The sequence below is a fragment of the Megalobrama amblycephala genome, linkage group LG1 (assembly GCF_018812025.1).
Source record: "Megalobrama amblycephala isolate DHTTF-2021 linkage group LG1, ASM1881202v1, whole genome shotgun sequence".
In the NCBI taxonomy this organism is placed as follows: Eukaryota; Metazoa; Chordata; class Actinopteri; order Cypriniformes; family Xenocyprididae; genus Megalobrama; species Megalobrama amblycephala.
This window is the reverse complement of record NC_063044.1, coordinates 68,163,220-68,186,469: the sequence shown is the minus strand read 5'-3', so window position 1 is coordinate 68,186,469 and position 23,250 is coordinate 68,163,220. Positions and strand designations below refer to the sequence as shown.

At 36.7% G+C, this 23,250-nt stretch overlaps 1 protein-coding gene across 1 annotated transcript; it reads right to left on the bottom strand.

Annotated features, from left to right (window-relative positions):
- Nucleotides 1-2,851: 2,851 nt before the first annotated feature.
- On the bottom strand, nucleotides 2,852-22,432 carry LOC125275236 (zinc finger protein 91-like). Its single transcript, XM_048202051.1, has 3 exons — nucleotides 17,131-22,432; nucleotides 6,744-6,859; nucleotides 2,852-4,626 (listed from the first exon to the last, which is right to left on the bottom strand). Exons 1-3 carry the CDS (start codon nucleotides 18,723-18,725, stop codon nucleotides 3,389-3,391), a joined length of 2,949 nt encoding a protein of 982 aa, XP_048058008.1. The 5' UTR covers nucleotides 18,726-22,432; the 3' UTR covers nucleotides 2,852-3,388.
- Nucleotides 22,433-23,250: the final 818 nt, after the last annotated feature.

The window sequence follows — 23,250 nt, the reverse complement described above, 5'->3', positions numbered from 1 at the left end:
CCGTCAAACAAAACTTCTTTCACAGGGGTTTGGCTGCTTTATTTTTTACTAAACATCAGATAGCACTGTTTTCAACTCTCTCAAAGCTTTGAATCTTTTCGTCTGCTCACCAAGGCTACATTTATTTAATTAAAAATACAGTAAAAAACAGTAATATTGTGAAATATTATTACAATTTAAAATAACTGTGTACTATTTAAATATATTTGACAAAGTAATTTATTCCTGTGATGCAAAGCTGAATTTTCAGCATCGTTACTCCAGTCTTCAGTGTCACATGATCCTTCAGAAATCATTCTAATATGCTGATTTGCTGCTCAATAAACATTTATGATTATTTTCAATGTTGAAAACAGTTGTGTACTTTTTTTTCAGGATTCCTTGATGAATAGAAAGTTCAAAAGAACAGCATTTATCTGAAATACAAAGCTTCTGTAGCATTATACACTACCGTTCAAAAGTTTGGGGTCAGTAAGAATTTTTATTTTTATTTTTTTGAAAAGAAATTAAATAAATGAATACTTTTATTCAGCAAGGATGCATTAAATCAATCAAAAGTGGCAGTAAAGACATTTATAATGTTACAAAAGATTAGATTTCAGATAAACACTGTTCTTTTGAACTTTCTATTCATCAAATAATCCTGAAAAAAAATATTGTACACAAATATTTTGTTTTATTAATTAAATAAATGTAGCCTTGGTGAGCAGACGAAACTTCTTTTAAAAACATTAAAAATCTTAGTGGTTCCAAACTTTTGGACTGTACTGTATATACAGGACTGGTTGCACAAACTGGTTTTGAGGTCAAGCTGGGAAATGCCACAGGCAAGGTTGAGACTCTTACTATAGAGCCTCAGTGCTGTAACTGCAACTGACATCCTGTGGGTTCCAAAGAAATGAGACATAAAGGCAACAGGTGCCTCTAGCAGTTAAAATAAGTACATGTAAGATGGCAAGTGGAAAAGGTGTTGAAATGGCAAACTGCCATCAAAAGATGTATTTTATGCTTCACAGCAAAGACTTATGCCCTGTCCAAATACCCACACTTGCAGTCTTGGCAGTTGACCACTTGTCTACTTATATGATGTATTTCCTGTATTTGGCTCATGTGTTCAAATAGGTGTGAAGACTGTAAGTGTGTGTAGAACTTTTCAATACTTTGCATTTTAAAATATACTTCTAAATGTCTGTTCACTGTGTAACTAACAGAAGACACAATTTAAAAAATGTGATAAAAAGCAGTTGTACAAAATACACATAGCCTACTCATCTTTGCATCAATAAAATGTGCAACACTTTATGTTATACTACCAAATTATATGTAATATATAATTTGGTAGTAAAACTATATGTAAGTGTAACTTAACTTTCAAGTGCTACTTAAGTTTCAATGCTTTTGGGAAACAGACCATAATATTAATAATAGTTGTACGATCGTTTTTTTAAGAACTTCTTAGGCTTACGATGCTTTTTATGACATGCAGCCCAGGTCAAAGTGTCTGAATAATTTTTGGTTCCAAATTTTTATCAATTTTACTGGTAGTCCACTGTATGAAGAATTTTTAGGTATAATATGTCACAGTTTACCTTATTTTGCTATTCTCACTTACATAAATTAACTATAGTGTCCTGCAACCACTAGTAAAAATATATCAAAAATATAAAAAAAAATGTTTGAATCAATTTTGGTTTGACTGTACTTAATATTCTATGTAAATACAACTTAACTAATCAGTGCAAAAAGATACCTCAAATTCATTCATTCAACTTATTATTATTATTTATTTTTTTTACAGTGTGAGTGATTCTGAGGAGGACACCAAAGGCACTTTATACTCTCCAAGGCTGCATTTATTTGATCAAAAATACATTAGAATTTATATTAGCTGTTTTCTACGTAAATATTTTTTTCAAATAAATGTAGCCTTGGAGAGCAGAAGATACTTCTTTCAAAAACATTACAAACACTTGAACAGTAGTGCATGTGCATGTAAAACTGTGCATGTTCCTCACCTGACGCGTCCTCCTTCATCCAGTGCTGTTTGTAAATCTTATCTTTTAATCACTATTGTATTAACCGATCTGTTTAGTCGTCTAACAGTGAATTCATAGATGATCCACAGTTTAGAGCCTGTGTAAATGTAATACAGCGAGTGTCTCTCTGCAATGATGAGGAATAAAATATGCATGAAATAACTGTTTACTTATAAAATGTGTATGTTTCTGAAGGATAGAAACCTCTAATAACCTTTGGTGTAACCGGTCCCACGTGATGGGACACCAAATTTCTATGACTGGTGTGTATGTCTGGCTCTTTATTAACTGGACAAACGAAGAATTAATATTAAAATTTTTGAGTATTGAGATTAAGATTTTGTGTAAGAACATTTATAAAACCTAACATGCTCAGGGTAGAAAACAGCTTAAACAATAAAAACCATGCATGGATTATACACTGACATACCTGGACAAACGAGAAATACAATATAAACTTAAAACAACAAAAAATGTCACATCGGTGTAATCCCACGTTGTAAATGAAGTTAAAACACCCCAAAGAACAGTTTTTAACATAAACATCAACTAATATGTAGTTTTGTTACCTTTGCGTTCAATCGTCTCTCAGTTAGTCACGCTGAGCTCAACTGCTCTGACTCTGTGTGAGCAGGACATCCTCATCTCAGTTTAGCGTGAACTGACTGAGAGGAAAGAGCGCGCATAAAGTTAACCGTCTCTTAAAGGGCCAGTACACTTCATTACCAATCGTATATAAACTCCAAAACTATGCATACCAGTGTAACTAAATCAAAAAGACAATACAATGAAATCAAACAATATATTCAAAATAATAGAATCAGAGTTTGTTTTAATACAGAAAAAGGAGGATTTTGAGTGAAAATAATAATGCTGATTTTACACTAGCTACAGAAGTCAGGGTTATGAATAGCTTTTTTTTTTTTAGCTGTCAAAACTCACATTTAATTACATTAGTATAAATATACTTCAACATTTGGGTAATGCAGAAATTGTAAAAATGCTTGTTTGTTTTCTTTTAATAAAATGTAATGCTATGCATTTAAAATTAGTTTAATATGCTATTATATCCGAAGCTTAATAACGTGTTGATTTTTAAATAATTTTAAAGGTGCCCTAGAACCCTTTTTCACAAGATGTAATACAAGTCTAAGGTGTCCCCTGAATGTGTCTGTGAAGTTTCAGCTCAAAATACCCCATAGATTTTTTATTATTCAATTTTTTAACTGCCTATTTTGGGGCATAATTAAAAATGCACCGATTCTGGGGATAATAATTTTGCAAGGAGGAGATCAAATGTTAATTTCCTTCATTTTCTCTGAGAGTAGCCCTATCTTCCAGTTTCTCCAGTCTTATGTGTACAGCGTTTCTCTGATGTGGATAATCTCATGTGTTGTCCGATGTGATGATAGACTGAATCTCTTGTCACAGTATGAACACTTGTAAGGTTTTTCTCCAGTGTGGATCCTCTCATGTGTTTTCAGATTTGCTGACACATTGAATCTCTTGTCACAGTGTGAACACTTGTAAGGTTTTTCTCCAGTGTGGATCCTCTCATGTTTTTTCAGATTTGAGGACACATTGAATCTCTTGCCACAGTATAAACACTCATAAGGTTTTTCTCCAGTGTGAATTCTCTGGTGCTGTTTTAAATCACTCCCTCTAGTAAAAGTCTTCTCACACTCAAAGCACATGAACTCTCTCACACCAGTGTGTGTTTTCTGATGTGTCTTCAATTCTGATGAGGTAATAAATGTTTTGCCACATTGATCACATGTGAATGGCTTCTCTCCGGTGTGGCTCCTCATGTGACGCTCAAGATCATAATTGTTTCTGAAACTCTTCCCACACTGATCACATGTAAACGGATTCTCTCCAGTATGAACTCTCATGTGAACATCAAGACTATATTTGTTTCTGAAATTGTTTCCACATTGACTGCATACATACGGCTTCTCTCCAGCGTGGATCTTCATGTGTTCCTTAAGACTTCCTTTTTGTGTGAAACTCTTTTCACACTGATCACATGCGAATGGCTTCTCTCCGGTGTGGATCCTCATGTGAACCTCAAGAGTATAACTGTTTGTGAATCTCTTTCCACAATGATCGCATGTGAACGGCTTCTCACCAGTATGAACTCTCATGTGAACATCAAGATTTCCTTTGGTTGTGAAGCTCTTTCCACACTGGTCACATGTGAAAGGTCTCTCTCCAGTGTGGATCTTCATGTGTTTCTTAAGATTTCCTTTTTGTCTGAATCTCTGTCCACACTGAGTGCATATGCATGGCTTCTCTCCAGTGTGGATCCTCATGTGAACATCAAGATTTTGTTTGGCTGTGAATCTCTTTCCACACTGATCACATGTGAACGGTCTCTCCCCAGTGTGGATCCTCATGTGACTTTCAAGATGTTGTTTGGTTGAGAAACTCTTTCCACACTGAGTGCAGGTTGCAGATTTATTTGCTCTTCTTTTCTTTAAAAATGTCTTTTTAGTCTTTGAGTGACTCAAAGGTGTTTCTCCAGGTTTGACATGATGTTTCTCCTCCACTTCACTCAGTTCTTCACTCTCCTCCTCCTCTTTAATCATATCTAAAATTAAAGAAAAAAGATCCAAAGAGAGAAATATACATGTTAACATAAAAGTGAGCCCTGATGTAATAGCAGAAACTAGATACCTGTTACAAAATATAATAATTACTTTGATGCCTTTGTATAAATTAATGAATATAAAGTAATGTCTCTGAAACTTTCTACGAATGAGGATCATTGATCTTCAATTATTATTTTAAAAACATTATTGACCAATCCCATGTTTCTGTAGTGAGAACTTCAAGGTGGAGTAAGTAGATTTTGAACATCACTATTTGGACGTTATTCGGGTGACCCCAACAACAATCGCGTAACCAATCAGCATTAAGGCCTTTGCACACTGAGTCAATTTTCTTATGTGTGTGTGGGGGTTTTTTGTATTCATGTTCCTAAAAGTTCATCATGCACAGAGACATTGCACAAATAAATCCGTTGCGAAAAAATTCGCAAAACAAAATAAAATGGAGTCTTCAAACAGTAAACATGATTTAGCTGCCCTCTTTCTTCTTAAAAAGAGAAAAAGAAAGAGGAAACATTGGGTTCATCCAATCCCGAGACTGCATTGAGAGGAAAGAGAGTTCCACCTCATCAAGGAGTTTCGGAGGCAGTGTGTAAATGTGATTGACACAACGTGAGGTCGAATTTATTTTTTAATGTGTGAAAAATTCAGACTCAGTGTGCAAAGACCTTTAGTGGGCATAGCTATAACATCGAGGAGAGAGAATTAGTAACACCATGTCCTAACAAGACATGATGCGATTAGATTCCAGCATCAAGCAATTTGACTGTCGAAGTGACAATGAGAAGCAATAAAATCAATCAAATCCACAGCCATTATTAAAGGGTTAGTTGAATCAAAAATGATAATTCAGTCATTAATTACTCAGCCTCATGTTGTTCTACACCCGTAAGACCTTCATTCATCTTCAGAACACAAATTAAGATTTGTTTTATCAAATCCGATGGCTCAGTGAAACCGCTATTGCCTGCAAGTTCATTTACACTTTCAGTGCCCAGATATTGTTGAATTTTTTGTTTTTGTTTTTTTCCGCACAAACAATTTTCTTGTCGCTTTATAATATCAAGGTTGAACCACTGTAATCACATTAACTGTTTTAAATATATTTTAGTAACTTTCTGGGCATTGAAAGTTTATCTGGTCAAGTGAAAGTTTTATGAAGAATCTTAATGAAAATAAATTGGCCTTGTTTCAGTTTAGAAATGCACTGCAGCTAAAGCCATATTCTATTTCAAATCTGAAGATAATTTTGAGAAAACATCTAAAATGCTAACTGATGTTTATTGTCATCCTCTAAGCATCTATTCAGTGTCTCTATTGTTTTGTGGTGCAAACTGCCCCATTCAGTTTCAGTCTCTCCTGCACACATTCACAGCTCTCTGGCTTGGTTATGGCTCGAATTATAATTCTTTTGCCATTATTGTAATTACTGATGACTCTCTATTCACACTGTTTTTTTTTTTTGTTTAAACTTCTCACTTCACCTTCTTTGAAATTGCATCAAATGCCCTTCTTGAAAAAAGAAACATTCAAATAAGCTTTACTATTCAAACAGCTGCATAAGGGCTAGCTAGCATGTTAGCTTAGCACACCTTCAAAACATGACAATTTATGAGATTAAAACCACGTTTTCGCTCCAAACTCAGTATAACGCAAGTCGAGTGTTTAAAACAACCTTTTGTGATCTGACGTGGCTTCAGAACAACAAATGAGATTATAAAATAAAAATTTCTGCAATGTCATATAATTAATGAAAATTTCATTCTCTGACTTTCTGCTCAAGGGTGCCCTCTGGCTTCCAGTATGAATGAAACAGACATAATAGCGCTCCATAATGCTCACATCGCCACATTTAAGAGTAAAATTAAATAATAGAAATTTGATGTAAACATATATAACCTTAACCTGTTAAAATAATACTTATTTTGACCTGATGTTGATAATTAATATGAAAGTTTCTCATACATTGCTTTACTGACCATTTGTTGATAACAAACATTTCAGTTTGACTGTTTATCTAAATGTGCAGAAGTGTTTTTGAATCTTTCTAACATAAATGTTGTTCAGCATCATGAATGAATGAAGAATAAACACCAACCTCTTTGTTCTTCAGTATCTTCAGTGTGTTTCATTCTGCAGGGTTCTGGATCACTCATGTTCTCACTGTCCTCTTTAATAAACTCCTGTCTTTGCAGATTCCAGCTCTTCCTGAAGCTTCACTGATGATGTGATAACCATGGGAGGAGCTTCACTGATGACGTGTTGCAATGGGAGGAGCTGATTTTCTAAAATAAAAAATATATCAGTTTGAGTTTGATTTTATAATAAATGACACTTCTAAGCATTTGTATGTCTGTCTATCATTATAAAGTAACTGATATTAATACATTATTTGTATTGCTAATCTGAACATTAAACTGCTTCTTCATTTAAATACAGACATCCATATCATGAAAAATGTGAAAAGAATACATGTAATGTAATGTCCCTAGTGAAAAAATTTAAAAAATAAAATTTAAATATATCCCCTTTTTCTGTAGTACAATGCAAATATAAAAAGTATATTAGCATCATATTTTCACAAAACAACTTTTAACACACTTAAATATACTAAAGTGCAATTATTTTATCTAAAAATATATATTTTAGAAAAATATACTTGAAGTCAAAGTATTTATTTGCACTTTATAAAATATTTGAAGTATATTTTAACTGTGTGCTGAAAATGATCATAGTAACTATTAGGGGTGTGACGAGACGGGTATCTCACGAGACGAGACGAGACTCGAGATTGAGTTCACGAGACGAGACAAGACAAGATTTTTACACACTATTTTTAAGAAATCCTCAATGGCGAAATACATGACTAGAAAAAATATTCTGCAGGTGTATTTGAAATGTTTTAACTAATCATCTTATAATGAATGTCATTCAGTTCTACTTTCTTAGTATGAATTATCATATGCGGTAAAAGACAACAATACTCAAACACTGTAAAAGGATTTGCCACAAACTCAACTGACTGACTTCTCTTCTGTATGATTTCAGTCTCTTCAGATCTTACTGTACATGATTTATGAGCTTCTACAACTTTTGACCTCCTAACTGAACTCCTTTCCACAATCTGATCATAGAAATAAAAACAGTATAAATAAAAATGGTAACACTTTACAATAAGGTCTCATTTATTAACATTAACATATTAACCAACATCAACTAACAATGAGCAATATATTTGCTACAGTATTTATTAATCTTTGTTTATGTTAGTTAATAAAAATAGTCATTCATTGTTAGTTCATGATAGTTCACAGTGCATTAACTAATGTTAACAAATGAAACCTTATTGTTTGTGCTTAATAAGATTAAGAGAAAACTGTTATTCATTTTTATGCTAACACTTTACAAGTTGAAACCATAATCGCACTCTCTCAATATTCAAAGTGCAAATAAGACCAAATTTTTCTTTGATACAGAGCTAAGAGATGGTTACAACTACGCTGCCCAGCCTAAAATAGCTTTCATATTGAGAGATATTTGCATTCATCAAGGAGCCGCTTTCAAAATGCGGGGTATTGAAATCGCGTTAGAATGCGCGCGCGCGTTTACTTTCACTTTAAGCGATCGCGCGTAACTCTTTAAATATGGAGAGCCGGCAACCGTTATCCAACTTAATTAAATGTTTTTTTATTTAAACACAAAGCAAAAGGACAGTGGAGGCGTAATGTAAACGTAGCGGTGGCATATTCTTTCCTAATCATCCTAACACTCTGTCATGGCAACATCACGAGACTACTTTTCGCCTCGACGAGAAATCTCGTCACACTTTAGTCTCGCGAGATCTCGTGACACGAGATCTCGTCACACCCCTAGTAACTATGCATTGAAAGTATATTTAAGAAATACATTATCTAATATCCTTAAGGTGTAGCGTATTTTGAGCGTAATTTGAGTATATTTTTTAAATTTACTTATTCATCCTTGAAATTCATTATATTACTTGTGCTTATTTATTTCAGTATGATTTCAATATGATTAATATGTATTAAAAGCCCATTTATGTATGCAGGGTAGCCTATAAAATTTCCAAATATGTGTAAATGCTTATTAAGTTTACACTGGCAGAATCATTTCACAATCGTACACACAAATCTATATTAAACAACACACCAGCAGCACAAGTAATGTTACATGCGAAAAAATATGTTGAGTGTTTGATATCACTAATCAAGCATGTAATTAGTTCCTACACAGGTATATACTTAAAAGTGTAATAAGTGTACTTGAACTTGTTCCAATTTAGCACACAAAAGTACAATAAATATACTACAAGTTGTGTTTTTATACAACTTGCCTCAAGTACAAGAACGACTAAAATGGTCTAAGACCCACAGAAACTTACATATAGGAGATGTGGTTCTCATAGTGGATCACTGTGCAACAAAAAAACTCATGGATGATGGGCAGGATCATAAAGACAATGCCAGACTCAAACAGAACCGTAAGACGTGTGATGGTGCAAACAAAAAAGCAATACGTTAGAAAGGCCTATAACTAAACTTTGTTAGAAGAGACTGTTTAAACAGGAAACAAAAGAAAAATGAAGAATTGTGCTCAGTGTTTATGGCTCTACCCAAGTAAATGGTGTCCCTTCTATACAATTAGGGGCCGGATTGTTCGAGCCATAATACATATGGTGCAAATCTGATAATATTTAAGTGTTGTTAGATTATTACTTATTTTGCTGTGTTTTTTGTAAAGCTTAAGAATGTTTATAATATAATTATATATTTTTTTATTATGTCCTTGTTAAGGTGATAAAAAAACATCACATCCGGGTTAGTGGATCGTAAGCAAGTGACGGAGCAATACAGTTTTTGACCGTTGTTCCATGTTGTGTTGTTATATAAAGTTTAAAAGGTTGTTCCCACTAAACAAGAATCAAAAAGGAATGTAACGACTTGGATGAGTTTGTCACGTCAGACTGGTTGCTTTGAATGAATGGTACATTTTCAAACTTACTAATGAGTGCCATTTCAAGCTGACTCACTGATAAGAGACATGGAGAGACAGGGCACCCCTGCCCAATTCCTCTTGTAATATCAAATCTAGGAAAAGTACCATTTGAAAACTTAATAGAACAGTTGCCATTTTTATAGAGAGTTTTAACAGTTGCAAAAAAAAAAGAGCGTCAACAAGGAACTGATGCTCTACCGAGTCAAATGCTTTATATTACATAATTATTTTCTATGATTTCAGTCAATATTACAATTTGTCTGCATATTCAAATCAGTCAATGACTTGCACAAACTTCATCAGAAATACTTTAATTCAACACAAAAAGACAATCAAATCACAATCAAATCACACGCAACTCCCACCCCTGGAAGTTCTGGAACTTTGAAAATGTACTACTTCGGGACCAGGTACTTCAATTAGACTCTGGTTCCTGTGGGCAAAACACCCCAAAGTTCTGAGTTCTTGGGTAAAGTTCCTGCGGTGGAAAAGATGGCTCTAGACATGACAATAGGAAGTGATTAAATCAATCAAAAATCACAGCCAATGAGAAGAGAGTGTGGGCGGGCCCTCTGGGCAAGAGCACAGCAGACATTGATGAACCTCATGACACATAATTTTCTCTAAACTCTTAAAACCTTTGTGTTCACCTCTGTGGGAATGAGACTTTTGTACCAGTCGCACAGACATTTAAAATGATTCCAAACATGCATAGTGTTTTATGATAATTGTTCATATTAAACCTTATAGACTTTTGGGTAAAATTTCAGGTGATCTTAGTGTGGGGAGAAAAGATAAGGGGGAAAACGGGGAAAGGGAAAGAAATGTAAATTAAGACAATATTGAGGTGATCCAACTCCTTGTGATGGCATCGCTGTGGGGATAATAATTTTGCAAGGAGTTCAAATGTTATTTTCCTTCATTTTCTCTGAGAGTAACCCTATCTCCCAGTTTCTTCAGTCTTATGTGTACGGCTTCTCTCCGGTGTGAATTCTCTCATGTATTTTCAGATTTGATGACACATTGAATCTCACAGTGTGAACACTTGTAAGGTTTTTCTCCAGTGTGAATTCTCTGGTGTTTTATTAAAACGCTCCCTGAATTAAAAGTCTTCTCACACTCAAAGCACATGAACTCTCTCACACCAGTGTGTGTTTTCTGATGTGTCTTCAGGTGTGATGAGGTAAGAAATGTTTTGCCACATTGATCACATGTGAATGGCTTCTCTCCTGTGTGGATCCTCATGTGACGCTCAAGATAATAATTGTTTATGAAACTCTTCCTACACTGATAGCAAGTGAACGGATTCTCTCCAGTATGAACTCTCATGTGAATATCAAGACTATATTTGTTTCTGAAATTGTTTCCACATTGACTGCATACATACGGCTTCTCTCCTGTGTGGATCTTCATGTGTTCCCTAAGACTTCCTTTTTGTGTGAAACTCTTTTCACATTGATCACATGCGAATGGTTTCTCTCTCGTGTGGCTCCTCATGTGAAGCTCAAGATTACGTTTGTTTGAGAATCTCTTTCCACACTGATCGCATGTGAACGGCTTCTCACCACTATGAACTCTCATGTGAACATCAAGATTTCCTTTGGTTGTGAAGCTCTTTCCACACTGATCACATGTGAATGGTCTCTGTCCCGTGTGGATCTTCATGTGTTCCTTAAGATTTCCTTTTTGTCTGAATCTCTGTCCACACTGAGTGCATATGCATGGCTTCTCACCAGTGTGGATTCTCATGTGAACATCAAGACTATGTTTGGTTGTGAAACTCTTTCCACACTGATCACATGTGAACAGCTTCTCTCCAGTGTGGATCCTCATGTGACGCTCAAGACTTTGTTTGGTTGTGAAACTCTTTCCACACTGAGTGCAGGTTGTAGATTTCTTTGCTCTTCTTTTCTTTAAAAATGTCTTTTTTAGTCTTTGAGTGACTCAAAGGTTTTTCTCCAGGTTTGTCAATGATGTTCCTCCTCCACTTCACTCAGTTCTTCACTCTCCTCCTCCTCTTTTAATCATATCTAAAATGAAGGAAAAAAGATCCAAAGAGAGAAATATACATACATATTGCTACAACTGCTACAAAATATTATAATCACTTTGATGCCTTTTTATAAATTAATGAATGTTAAGTAATGTCCCTGAAACTTTCTATGAATGAGGATCCGTGATCTACAATTATTATTTTTAAAACATGATTGACAAATCCCATGTTTCTGTAATGAGAACTTCAAGGTGGAGAAGGTAGATTTTGAAAATCACTATTTGGAAGTTATTCAGGTGACCCCAACAAATAAAATCACGTAACCAATCAGCATTAAGGCATGTCATGAATATGAAGGAGTTTTTATGCATGTTTATGACAACAGTCATTAAATGTCATTCGCTCAATTATTTGCTCAAAAGTCATTTTTAATGCAAAGATGACATTGTTTGAGATGTCTGTGTTATGACAACTTGACATTATTTATCTTAAGTTAACATTAAATTAAACTGTCATGTGGTTGGTTTTGACATTGGCTGTCATGAGGCCATTATAATAGTGTCATGAATTTTTTTTCTTGACCTCAACTACAGTGGTACAAATTGAGTTTGTGTTACGTGGCTGTGTAGTTTTATTTTAAAGACCCATAGATGGTGTTGAGGTTCTGGATTGGTGGAAGCACGATGACGTTACAGAGTTTCCGGCATAAATAGTGTGAATGTCGACAATGGAATTTTTCTCGCTGGGCTGGTTTCGCCGGTGTCTCTCTCTCTGCGTTTGCCCTCGAACACTTATCGTCCACTCCCATGGGGCATTTAGTCTTTCTTTTGTAAGTTTAGTTTGTATTTTTGATCTTTTATTGTTTTGTTCAATATGTTTTCTTTATATGGTTAATGTTTAATTTTAACAGTAACAGGTAGTGGAGTTACTTAAACAGGTCACTGTTTATTAATGTAGTAAGTATAGTGAAGGAAGCAGAGGCCCAGGAAGACTCACTCCTTTTTTGCTTTATCGGAAGCCAGGTAAGAACTATTGGTGAGAATTGCCAGGTAAGAACTATTGGTGAGAATTGCCAGGCAGGCATTCTTTGTTTCTTTCGCTGTTTTTCCCTACCTGCTTACTGTTAATTATTATGTTAATATTGTCTAATTTTTGTTTGTAACATTATTTACGAATCGTTTGTTCTTTTTTGTATTATAATTAAACGTGGGCGATTTATTGTCCTGAAACTTCACTATCGGTGTCTGTGGCTCTTGCATGTGTGTGGTCCATGTTTGCATGCAGGAGTCGTTGGGTTTTAGTCCGAGTCCGTCCGAGTTAGTGTTTGGACATACTCTCCGTGGCCCATTAAAACTGATCAAAGATCATTGGTCTAATGTTTCGTGTCCAAAGAATATTCTTGACTTTGTTTCAGAGTTTCGTTTTAAATTGCACCGTGCATGTGAGCTGGCTAAACAGAATTTGGAGGTGTCACAACAACGAATGAAAGAACGCTTTGATTGTGGTGCAAAACTACGTAGTATCTCTCCTGGTGACAAGGTATTAGTGCTTTTGCCAGTACCTGGCTCAGCCTTACAGTCTTGTTACTATGGTCCCTACCAGGTGAAGGAAAAGGTGAGTGAAAAGGTGTGATTATGACGTCTGACAGAAAGAAAAAAAACTTGTCTGTGTCATGTTAACATGCTCAAGCCGTACTGTGAGGCAGCCAGATTCGTCTGGACAAAGGTCGGCTGTGTTAATTGTTTCACCTGCAGATTCTTCGGTGGTTAAAGAGCAGGAGCTGTCCGGTGCTGAACTTCTGACCTGTCCATTGCCTTCTGCCATCCCTGATAACGCTGTTGCTTTATCCACACTTGAGGAGGAGGATGGGGTTAATTTCCCTTCTACAGAACTGGTAGCAGGAAGGTTGAAAAATTCTGAAATACGAAACCTTGACTGATTTCTTTCCTATCTGAACGTTACCGAATGCGCTGATGTGAGTAACATTATTCAGGACTTATGGTAATCTGTTTTCTGATGTTCCCTCTTGTACTATGCTGATCGAACATGATATTGATGTTTGCAATTCTTTGCCTATTAAACAGCACGCGTACCGGGTAAGTCCTGAGAAACGAACTCAGCTGCAAAAAGAGGTGACCTTCATGCTTGAAAATAAAAACGCAGAGCCAAGCTTCAGTTCTTGGAGTTCACCCTGTTTGCTGGTCAAAAAGTCAGACGGTACATTTCGTTTTTGTACTGATTTTAGACGCGTGAATGCTGTAACAAAACCAAATAGTTATCCATTGCCTCGTATGGAAGATTGTGTGGATCGCGTTGGTAATGCTGCTTTCGACCTGATTAAAGGTTACTGGCAGGTGCTTTTGTCAGATCGTGCGAAAGAGATCAGTGCATTCGTAACACTAGACCAAAAGCAACCTTCCAACGATTAGTAAATCGTGTCATCGACAGCATGCATAATGTTGATGCGTACTTGGATGACTTGGTTGTTTATAGCACGTCTAGGTCAGAGCATTTAGAACAACTTGACTTATTGTTCCGTTGTCTATCTCTTGCTAACCTTACGGTTAATTTAGCCAAGTGCGAATTTGGTCGAGAAAAGGTGTAACGTACTTGGGAAAGATTGTTGGTGGCGGACAAGTTCGCCCTGTCGAATCCTTCAACGTGATCAAGTTGGTGTTATTTTTCACATAAATTTAACAGACATCAACAGAATTACTCCACCATTGAGAAGGAGGTGCTCGCGCTTATCCTTGGACTTCAACATTTCGATGTTTATATTGGTTCTGTTTCTTATCCTTTAGTTATTTATACAGATCACAATCCGTTGGTATTCCTGAACCGAATGAAGAATAATAACCAACGTCTGATGCGCTGGAGTTTGTTATTACAGGCTCGTGAGTTAATAATTCTACACATTCGTGGTAAGGATAACCTTATTGCTGACGCCTTATCCCATGTTTAAATTGAATAAATTGTATGTACCCTTTACTTCAAGTAAAGAAGGTAAGATCATTTATTTTTTTCTACAATTTATTCACTTAAGGGTGAGGGTGTTACGTGGCTGTGTATTACAGTATCACGTCAGACAGTGCACTGTAGTATCCCTGAGGAAAAATCAATTCATTTACTGTTTTAGGAGAGGACGAATTGTCTAATCTTGTTAAATCATCAAAATCAACAACATGTATGTTAGACCCTATACTGACTAAGCTATTGAAAGAGATGCTTCCAGAGGTCATAGATCCTCTTCTTAATATTGTTAATTCATCTTTATCACTAGGATACGTACCAAAAACGTTTAAGCTGGCTGTTATTAAACCTCTTATTAAAAAAAACACAACTTGATCCTAGAGAATTATTCAATTACAGGCCGATCTCAAATTTCACTTTTCTGTCAAAAATACTAGAAAAGGCAGTTTCATCACAACTATGTTCCTTTTTAGAAAGAAATAGTATCTGTGAAGATTTCCAGTCAGGATTTAGACCGTACCATAGTACTGAGACTGCTCTCAGAGTTACTAATGATTTGCTCTTATCATCAGATCGTGGTTGTATCTCTCTATTAGTGCTACTGGATCTTAGTGCTGCATTTGACACTATTGATCACAATATTCTTCTAAACAGACTCGAAAATGATGTTGGCATTAGTGGAATTGCATTGGCATGGTTCAAATCATACTTATCTGACCGTTATCAGTTTGTAGTAGTAAACGACTGTACATGTACATGCTACCCTTGGGAGATATCATTAGGAAGCATGGTGTTAGTTTTCATTGTTATGCTGATGATACTCAGCTCTGTATGTCTTCGTGCCCTGATGAAACTTACCAATTCACAAAATTAACGGAATGCATAGCTGATATAAAAAATTGGATGACCAGTAATTTCCTACTACTAAATTCAGAAAAAACAGAGATTATAATTTTAGGACTAAAAACTTCTTCATGTAATAACCTAGAATACTGTCTAACACTTGATGGCTGCTCTGTTAAGTCTTCGTCATCAGTTATGAACCTGGGTGTGCTCTTTGATACCAATCTTTCATTTGAAGGCCATGTTACTAGCATCTGTAAAACCACATTCTTCCATGACCTCAAGGTTAGATTACTGTAACGCTCTACTGGGTGGTTGTTCCGCTCGCTTAATAAATAAACTACAGCTCGTACAAAATGCAGCAGCTAGAGTTCTTACTAGAACTAGGAAGTATGACCATTTTAGCCCAGTTCTGTCAACACTGCTTTGGCTTCCTGTTAAACATCTTGCTAATTACTTACAAAGCACTAAATGGTTTAGCTCCCCAGTATCTGAGCGAGCTCTTAAAGCATTATAGTCCTTCACGTCTATTGCGATCTCAGAAATCAGGCCAGCTGATAATACCTAGAATATCAAAATCAACCGCAGGCGGTAGATCCTTCTCCTATTTGGCACCTAAACCCTGGAACAATCTTCCTAGCATTGTTCGGGAAGCAGACACACTCTGTCAGTTTAAATCTAGACTAAAAACGCATCTCTTTAACCTGGCATACACATAACACATTATCAATTTATATTTTCAAATCCGTTAAAGAATTATTAGGCTGCATAAATTAGGTCAGCCGGAACCAGGAACACTTCCTCTAACACCAGATGTACTCGTTACATCAGAAGAAGAATGGCATCTACGCTAATATTAGTCTTTGTTTATCCTGAGGTTTATAGTAGTCAACCAGATCTGGGCCGTATCCAGGTGAGATCGAGGACCTGCACCTTGACACGACCACAACGCAGCCCCGAAATATCAGCAGAGATTGAGTCAACTAGATCATCCATTGTGAAGGCCTCATCGGCACGACAACCAGTGGCACTGTTCGCCAGAGGAGAACTGGCCCCCCGACTAAGCCTGGTTTCTCCCAAGGTTTTTTTCCCTCCATTTTAACAACTATTTGCCACCTAATGTCACCTGTTGGAGTTTGGGTTCCGTGCCGCTGTCACCTTTGGCTTGCTTAGTTGGGGACACTTGACATTTGATATTTAACAGTGCTTTGATCTGCCTGCATTGACACCATTTTCTGTGCAGCCAAAATTATATACCAGTTATCATAGTAAAGTTGCTTTGACACAATCTGCATTGGAAAAAGCGCTATAAATAAAGGTGACCTGACTTGACATTGATGAACCTTATGACACATAATATGTTCACCTCTGTGGGAATGAGACCTTTGTACCAGTCGCACTGAGACATTTAAAATGATACCAAACATGCATAGTGTTTTAGGATAATTGTTCATATTAAACCTTACAGACTTTTGGGTAAAATTTCAGGTGATTTCAGCATGGGGAGAAAAGATAAGGGAGAAAAGGGTCAAAGGGAAAGAAATGGAAATGAAGACAATATTGAGGTGATCCAACTTCTTGTGATGGCGTCTCTGTGGGGATAATAATTTTGCAAGGAGGAGTTCAAATGTTAATTTCCTGCGTTTTTCTCAGAGAGCAGCCCTATCTTCCAGTTTCTCCAGTCTTACACACGTGCGGCTTCTCTCTGATGTGGATCTTCTCATGCCTTTTCAGATTTGTTGACCGATTGAATCTCTTGTCACAGTGTGAACACTTGTAATGTTTTTTTCCCGTGTGGATCCTTTCATGTGTTTTCAGATTTGCTGACACATTGAATCTCTTGCCACAATGTGAACACTTGTAAGGTTTTTCTCCCGTGTGGATCATCTCATGTCTTTTCAGAGAAGATGACAGACTGAAACTCTTGTCGCAATGTGAACACTTGTAAGGTTTTTCTCCCATGTGGATCATCTCATGTCTTTTCAGATTTGCTAAAACACTGAATCTCTTGCCACAGTGTGAACACTTGTAATGTTTTTCTCCAGTGTGGATCCTCTCATGTGTTTTGAGAGATGCTGACAGACTGAATCTTTTGTCGCAGTCTAAACACATGTAAGGCTTTTCTCTAGTGTGAATTCTCTGGTGATTTTTAAAAACGTTTGCTGTAGTAAAAGTCTTCTCGCACTCAAAGCACACATACTCTCTCAAACCAGTGTGTATTTTCTCATGTGTTTGTAAACTTTGCCGCTGTGAAAAACTCTTTCCACACACAGAACATGAATATGGCTTCTCCTTCATATGAACTGTCAGGTGTTTCTTCAGGTTTGATGAGGTAAGAAACGTTTTGCCACATTGATCACATGTGAATGGCTTCTCTCCAGTGTGGATCCTCATGTGAATCTCAAGACTATAATTGTTTGTGAAACCTTTCCCACACTGTTCACACTTGAATGGCTTCTCTCCAGTATGAACTGTCATGTGAACATCAAGACTATGTTTGTATGTGAAATTGTTTCCACATTGACTACATATATAGGGCTTCTCTCCAGTGTGTTTCTTCATGTGTTCCTTAAGACTTCCATTTTGTGTGAAACTCTTTTCACATTGATCACATGCAAATGGTCTCTCTCCAGTGTGGATCCTCATGTGAAGCTCAAGATTACGATTGTTTGAGAATTTCTTTCCACACTGATCGCATGTGAACGGCTTCTCACCAGTATGAACTCTCATGTGAACATCAAGGCTTTGTTTGGTTGTGAAGCTCTTTCCACACTGGTCACATGTGAACGGTTTCTCTCCAGTGTGGATCCTCATGTGAATCTCAAGATTACGACTGTTTGAGAATCTCTTTCCACACTGATCGCATGTGAACGGCTTCTCTCCAGTATGAACTCTCACGTGAACATCAAGACTTTGTTTGGTTGTGAAGCTCTTTCCACACTGAGTGCAGGTGAACGGCTTCTCTCCAGTGTGGATCCTCATGTGAACATCAAGGCTTTGTTTGGTTGAGAAAGTCTTTCCACACTGAGTGCAGGTGAAAGATTTCTTGGCTTTTCTTTTCTTTAAAAAAGTCTTTTTAGTCTTTGAGAGACTCAAAGTTTTTTCTCCAGGTTTGACATGATGTTTCTCCTCCACTTCACTCAGTTCTTCACTCTCCTCCTCCTCTTTAATCATATCTAAAATGGAAGAAAAAAGATCCAAAGAGAAATTTTCATACATACATAAAAGGGAGCCCTGATGTAATAGCCATATCAGCATAACCAGCAGCCATATCACCCTGTAGCCCAAGACTGGTTGCCCACTGAAGCTAAGCAGGGCTGAGCCTGGTTAGTACCTGGATGGGAGACCTCCTGGGAAAACTAGGTTGCTACTGGAAGAGGTGTTAGTGAGGCCAGCAGGGGGTGCTCACCCTGTGGACTGTGTGGTTCCTAATGCCCCAGTATAGTGATGGGGACACTATACTGTCAAAAAGCACTGTCCTTCAGATGAAACGATAAACCAAGGTCCTGACTCTCTTACCCCCTTTCCACCAGCACGAACCGGGTGCTAGTTCAGCATATATTCTCATATTTCACAGCAAAGTGCTGCTGCGTCAAACACAAACACACAAAGCTTGTTCGAGATGCATAGGCTTCCCGCAGAGCGATTGGCACATGACATCAAATCGCCGTGAGAACGATCCAATAGTACAAGGAGTCGTATGCTTTACAATAGCTCCCGTGGACCTGTGGCACTCAGATGTCACCCGCCGAATCAGTCCGCGCTGCTCCGATGCATCTCGAACAAGCCTTCCAGCAACAATTGCGGATGTTTCGCTACTGTTGATGTTCATGACTTTGCGAACCTACATTGGCATCCAAACACGGCTTGCCGTAATTTTTTTTAAGGATGGAGATTACAGTCGAGCTGCTATTAGCTTGTTTAGCTGCTATTTCGAAAATGGCGGTCACAAGATTCTTGTTGGTCATGCAACCCCGTCCCCAGCCCAACGCAAGCGGTTCTTACTTCTAGCCCAGCAATGTTTTGGTGCTACTTATGAACCACTTTTCCTGTTTCGGAGCTGGTGCTTTGGGTGTCGAAAGACAAAGAACTGATTTGAAACTAGACTCTTGCTCCGAACCAGCACTCAAACTGCCTTGGTGGAAAAGGCATATCTGTGGTCGTTAAAAATCCCACGCGACAATGAGAAGCGAGAAAAACAATCAAAAACCACAGCCAATCAGAAGAGTGTGTTGCTATTCCAGCTGCGACGTTGCAGAGCAATAGAAACCGTTTCAAAAACAGAACATTTGCATGTCGCCGTCGCTGATGGTAAGGACAAAAACTCAGATTAAGAGTCTGTCTGTTTGCATACTGAATGTCAAAAACCGTTCATCCAATCGTTTTCACACGTGGCAGGTTTGTTGCTGCTCATTTGGTGCAACGTGGACACATGACATGTTCAGAATTAATAGACTTTTAATAAACTACAGAACCGCAAAATAAAAGAGCTGAAAGTGGCGTACCTCACACGGGCAGGGCTTATATGCTCAGAGAACGGACACTGCACCATTGATATAAAACACAGGTCTGTTTTTCTGACAAACAAATCAGTCCCAAATCTGAAATTAGCAGCACAGTAATTACTGACACAGTAAAGGGTAGGCTATTTAAATAAAACAAGAATGAAAAATAAATGAACAAACTGTAATAAATAAAGAACACGCTGTTCCAGTAAAATCTCACATTTGAGTTTTAACAAGCTCCTATATTTTGCAGGAAATTCATTTAGATTGATAATAACAGGTAAAGGGTTGTTGATCTCCTTAGTAGCTTCTTTATAGTTGAAGCCAAAATGAGTCCACACTTCAGCTCTGTATACCACGAGAGATGAATAATTCTATCATCTTGTTAGCTGGGTTTGCTAATGCTAACACTAGCGCTGCATGCACAGTGATGTAGTCTAGTTTTTTTGTACTGAGTATACCGTGATTTTTCCCCTCATAGCCTCGTCTCAGAGCGACACCCCATAAGCACCACCACACTCACTAATGTATATGCAACTGATCTCTGCTACATGTAATTGAGAATATTCTGAAACAATGCACACAGCGTTATCAACATGCCAATTTATTATAAGCAACACAAGACTTTAACAGCCAATGACATTTTACAGCTGGAGAGACTGGACTGATTTTCTACTGTTTAGTGTCAATCACCAACCAACAATCCGATCTTTTTTTTCCCTCGTCTCAAGAAATATCTGCGTACACACAAAACCACTGAAACGACTCAAAACGATGTAGTATACATGCCAGACCAGTATGTGGCGCTGTAATTCTGCCACAGAGATACACTTAAAACAGCGAATAAGACTTGGAGCTTGCGCATAAACCTTGTGCGCTGTATACAAACTAAAGCTTAGAAATAACATGAAGACAAGCATCTAGAGTCTGCTGTTGTTGTTGTGGTTTTGTGCTGTTAGACCAGGCGTCTGACCAGGTTCGACACGTGGGGTGATGACATCGTCGTTTCACAAAATATATGTATAGGCTGTCAACACGAAAACGCAAAGGCGACATTTTCGGATTTATGCACTCTGGGACCCGGTTTGAAAAATTAGCAGTTTCACCTTCCGAAAACGTCTGATCCATGTGAACGAAATACCTATCTAATACAAAATTGGTGCGTATTCACAAAAACGTGTCTCCGTGTGGACGGGGCCTCAGACAGATCTACATTTAGCCTTACATGTTACATGAAAATGGTCCCCAGATTATAGGTTATCAGCTGGCAATTTCCAATGCACATTTAAGAGTGCAAGTTGCAACTATTATTTACAATACCGAAAAGATGACGAAGATCAGTATGTCACAATATCACCCTGTTTGGACTTTTCACCATTTGTTTTGCACCATTTCCTGTGAGTCTGTCATAGTTATGCATTTTGATTCACAAGCTTGCCATTCAATTCAACATCAGTTATTTTGGATAATCTGTATATATCAGGTACAGTACATGGCAAATTTTCTCACGAAAAAAACAACAAAAACTGTAAAATAAACATGAGTAACACGTTAATATTGAAGGTTAAAATGAACTGATTTGTATACAAAATTAAATTACACTTAAGGGAATGTTAAAAATAATAAAGTTTTAATAGGCCTACTAACTTTAAAATCATTTCTACTCTAATTCTTTTGTTTTTGTTGTTTTTAAATATAAACACTTAAATAGTGGCTGTCAACTTGACAGATTTACTCAAGTATGCATACAATGGATATTTACCTGAACTTTAGCTGCAAGTTTATTAGAAATTCACATTTGAATTTTTCTGTGAGATGGACAATTAAACATTTACTTGAGCTTTAAATTTACTAAAAGATCATATTTTAATATTACTGAGAGATTTAAAAATCATCACTGCGTATCAGAAATGAGTGCAGATTCTCTAATAAAGTGCAGATGTAATGTGTAAGCAGTGGCTCCACCATAACAAGAATAATGTACAGTGGGACATTTAAGATTATTTACAAGTCATTACCTTCACAAATAACTGGAATGGAATTTAAAAATTATATTGATACAAATATTTTTTAGTATAATAGTCTGCATGTAAATTGCATGCATCATATTTTTTGTCCTGTGCTAGTTTGAACTAGGCCTGTGCAATGGACTATATGCACGGTTACTTCCTGGTTGTTGTTAAGGCTGCTCTGGGATTTCCGGTGAACTGTTAGCTGTTCATTCACTACTTGCTGTACATCGACACAAAACCATCAATGGTTGACTTTTTAATGTTGTATTTATATTTTCATGCAGTTATCACATTTACCTAATTTGCCAGTAAACCAGTTTTATTGATTGCAATAAAGATGAAGCTATTCAGACTGTTTAAAAACACTGTCTGTAATTAGACACACACACATTTTTTCCTCAGCACTTCAAATGTTATTTTTAATGTGATGACCACAAACATTATTTGTTCATCCTTCTGAGATCGTCCCCATTGTAAAACCGAACGTTTAAAAATGTAGTAAATTCATCATTTGATAGAAAACACTTATTTAAAAATAAAAAAGATAATAATTACCACTTTAACCAGCAGGTGGCGGCAAAGTAACATTTATTTGCGCATATATCAGCCATTTCCTCCAATTGTTTTTTGACTAAATATTAAACTTTATGAAACAACTAGGTTTAAAAATACATTTTTGTCAATGTGAAGTATGAAGTACTCACAAAATCTCATGAAAAACAATAACTTTTCTTGAGAATGAATGACACAGAAAGCGAGCACCATGCTTCTCTTTATAATCACAGCAGCTGTCAGTCAGTGCAGCGCAAGATCAATGATTTCAGCACACTTATAAAAACACACATTTTATTCAATTAATCTAACTAAAGTGCACAATAAATATTTAATTTTTGAAGCTTTTTTTCCACATAAAAGTGTGAAAACTGATGGGCGAATTGAATTTATCCGAGGAGGAACAATGAGGTACATCTTTATTTATTTTTTTATGCTGTCTGACGTTTGAATAACTAAATTAATGCTATGCCTGACTATTTTAGTGATTATATTCTCATAACAATCTAAATTTTACACTACTCAACACACCAGCAAATGACATCTCACAGGAAGTTTTCGAGCTGGTTTATATTATTGAGGAAGTTCTAAAGAACACTCCGTGCATATAGTCCATTTTGATAGTGAATCACGCATTTATGTACTTTGCAGCGTCTAACTGGCCATCTGTCACAGAAAGCGCCAAAGGCCGTTCCCTCTCTTAACTGTCACTCA

What these genes read in the sequence shown, in the direction of transcription:
- LOC125275236 (XM_048202051.1), bottom strand. Translation starts at nt 18,725, where the DNA reads ATGCTGATATGGCTATTACATCAGGGCTCCCTTTTATGTATGTATGAA. An exon ending in ACTGGAGAAACTGGAAGATA is followed by an intron (nt 6,860 to 17,130) that starts GGGCTGCTCTCT and finishes TCATCAGTGAAG; the next exon opens with CTTCAGGAAGAGCTGGAATC. An exon ending in AGATACTGAAGAACAAAGAG is followed by an intron (nt 4,627 to 6,743) that starts GTTGGTGTTTAT and finishes CTTTAATTTTAG; the next exon opens with ATATGATTAAAGAGGAGGAG.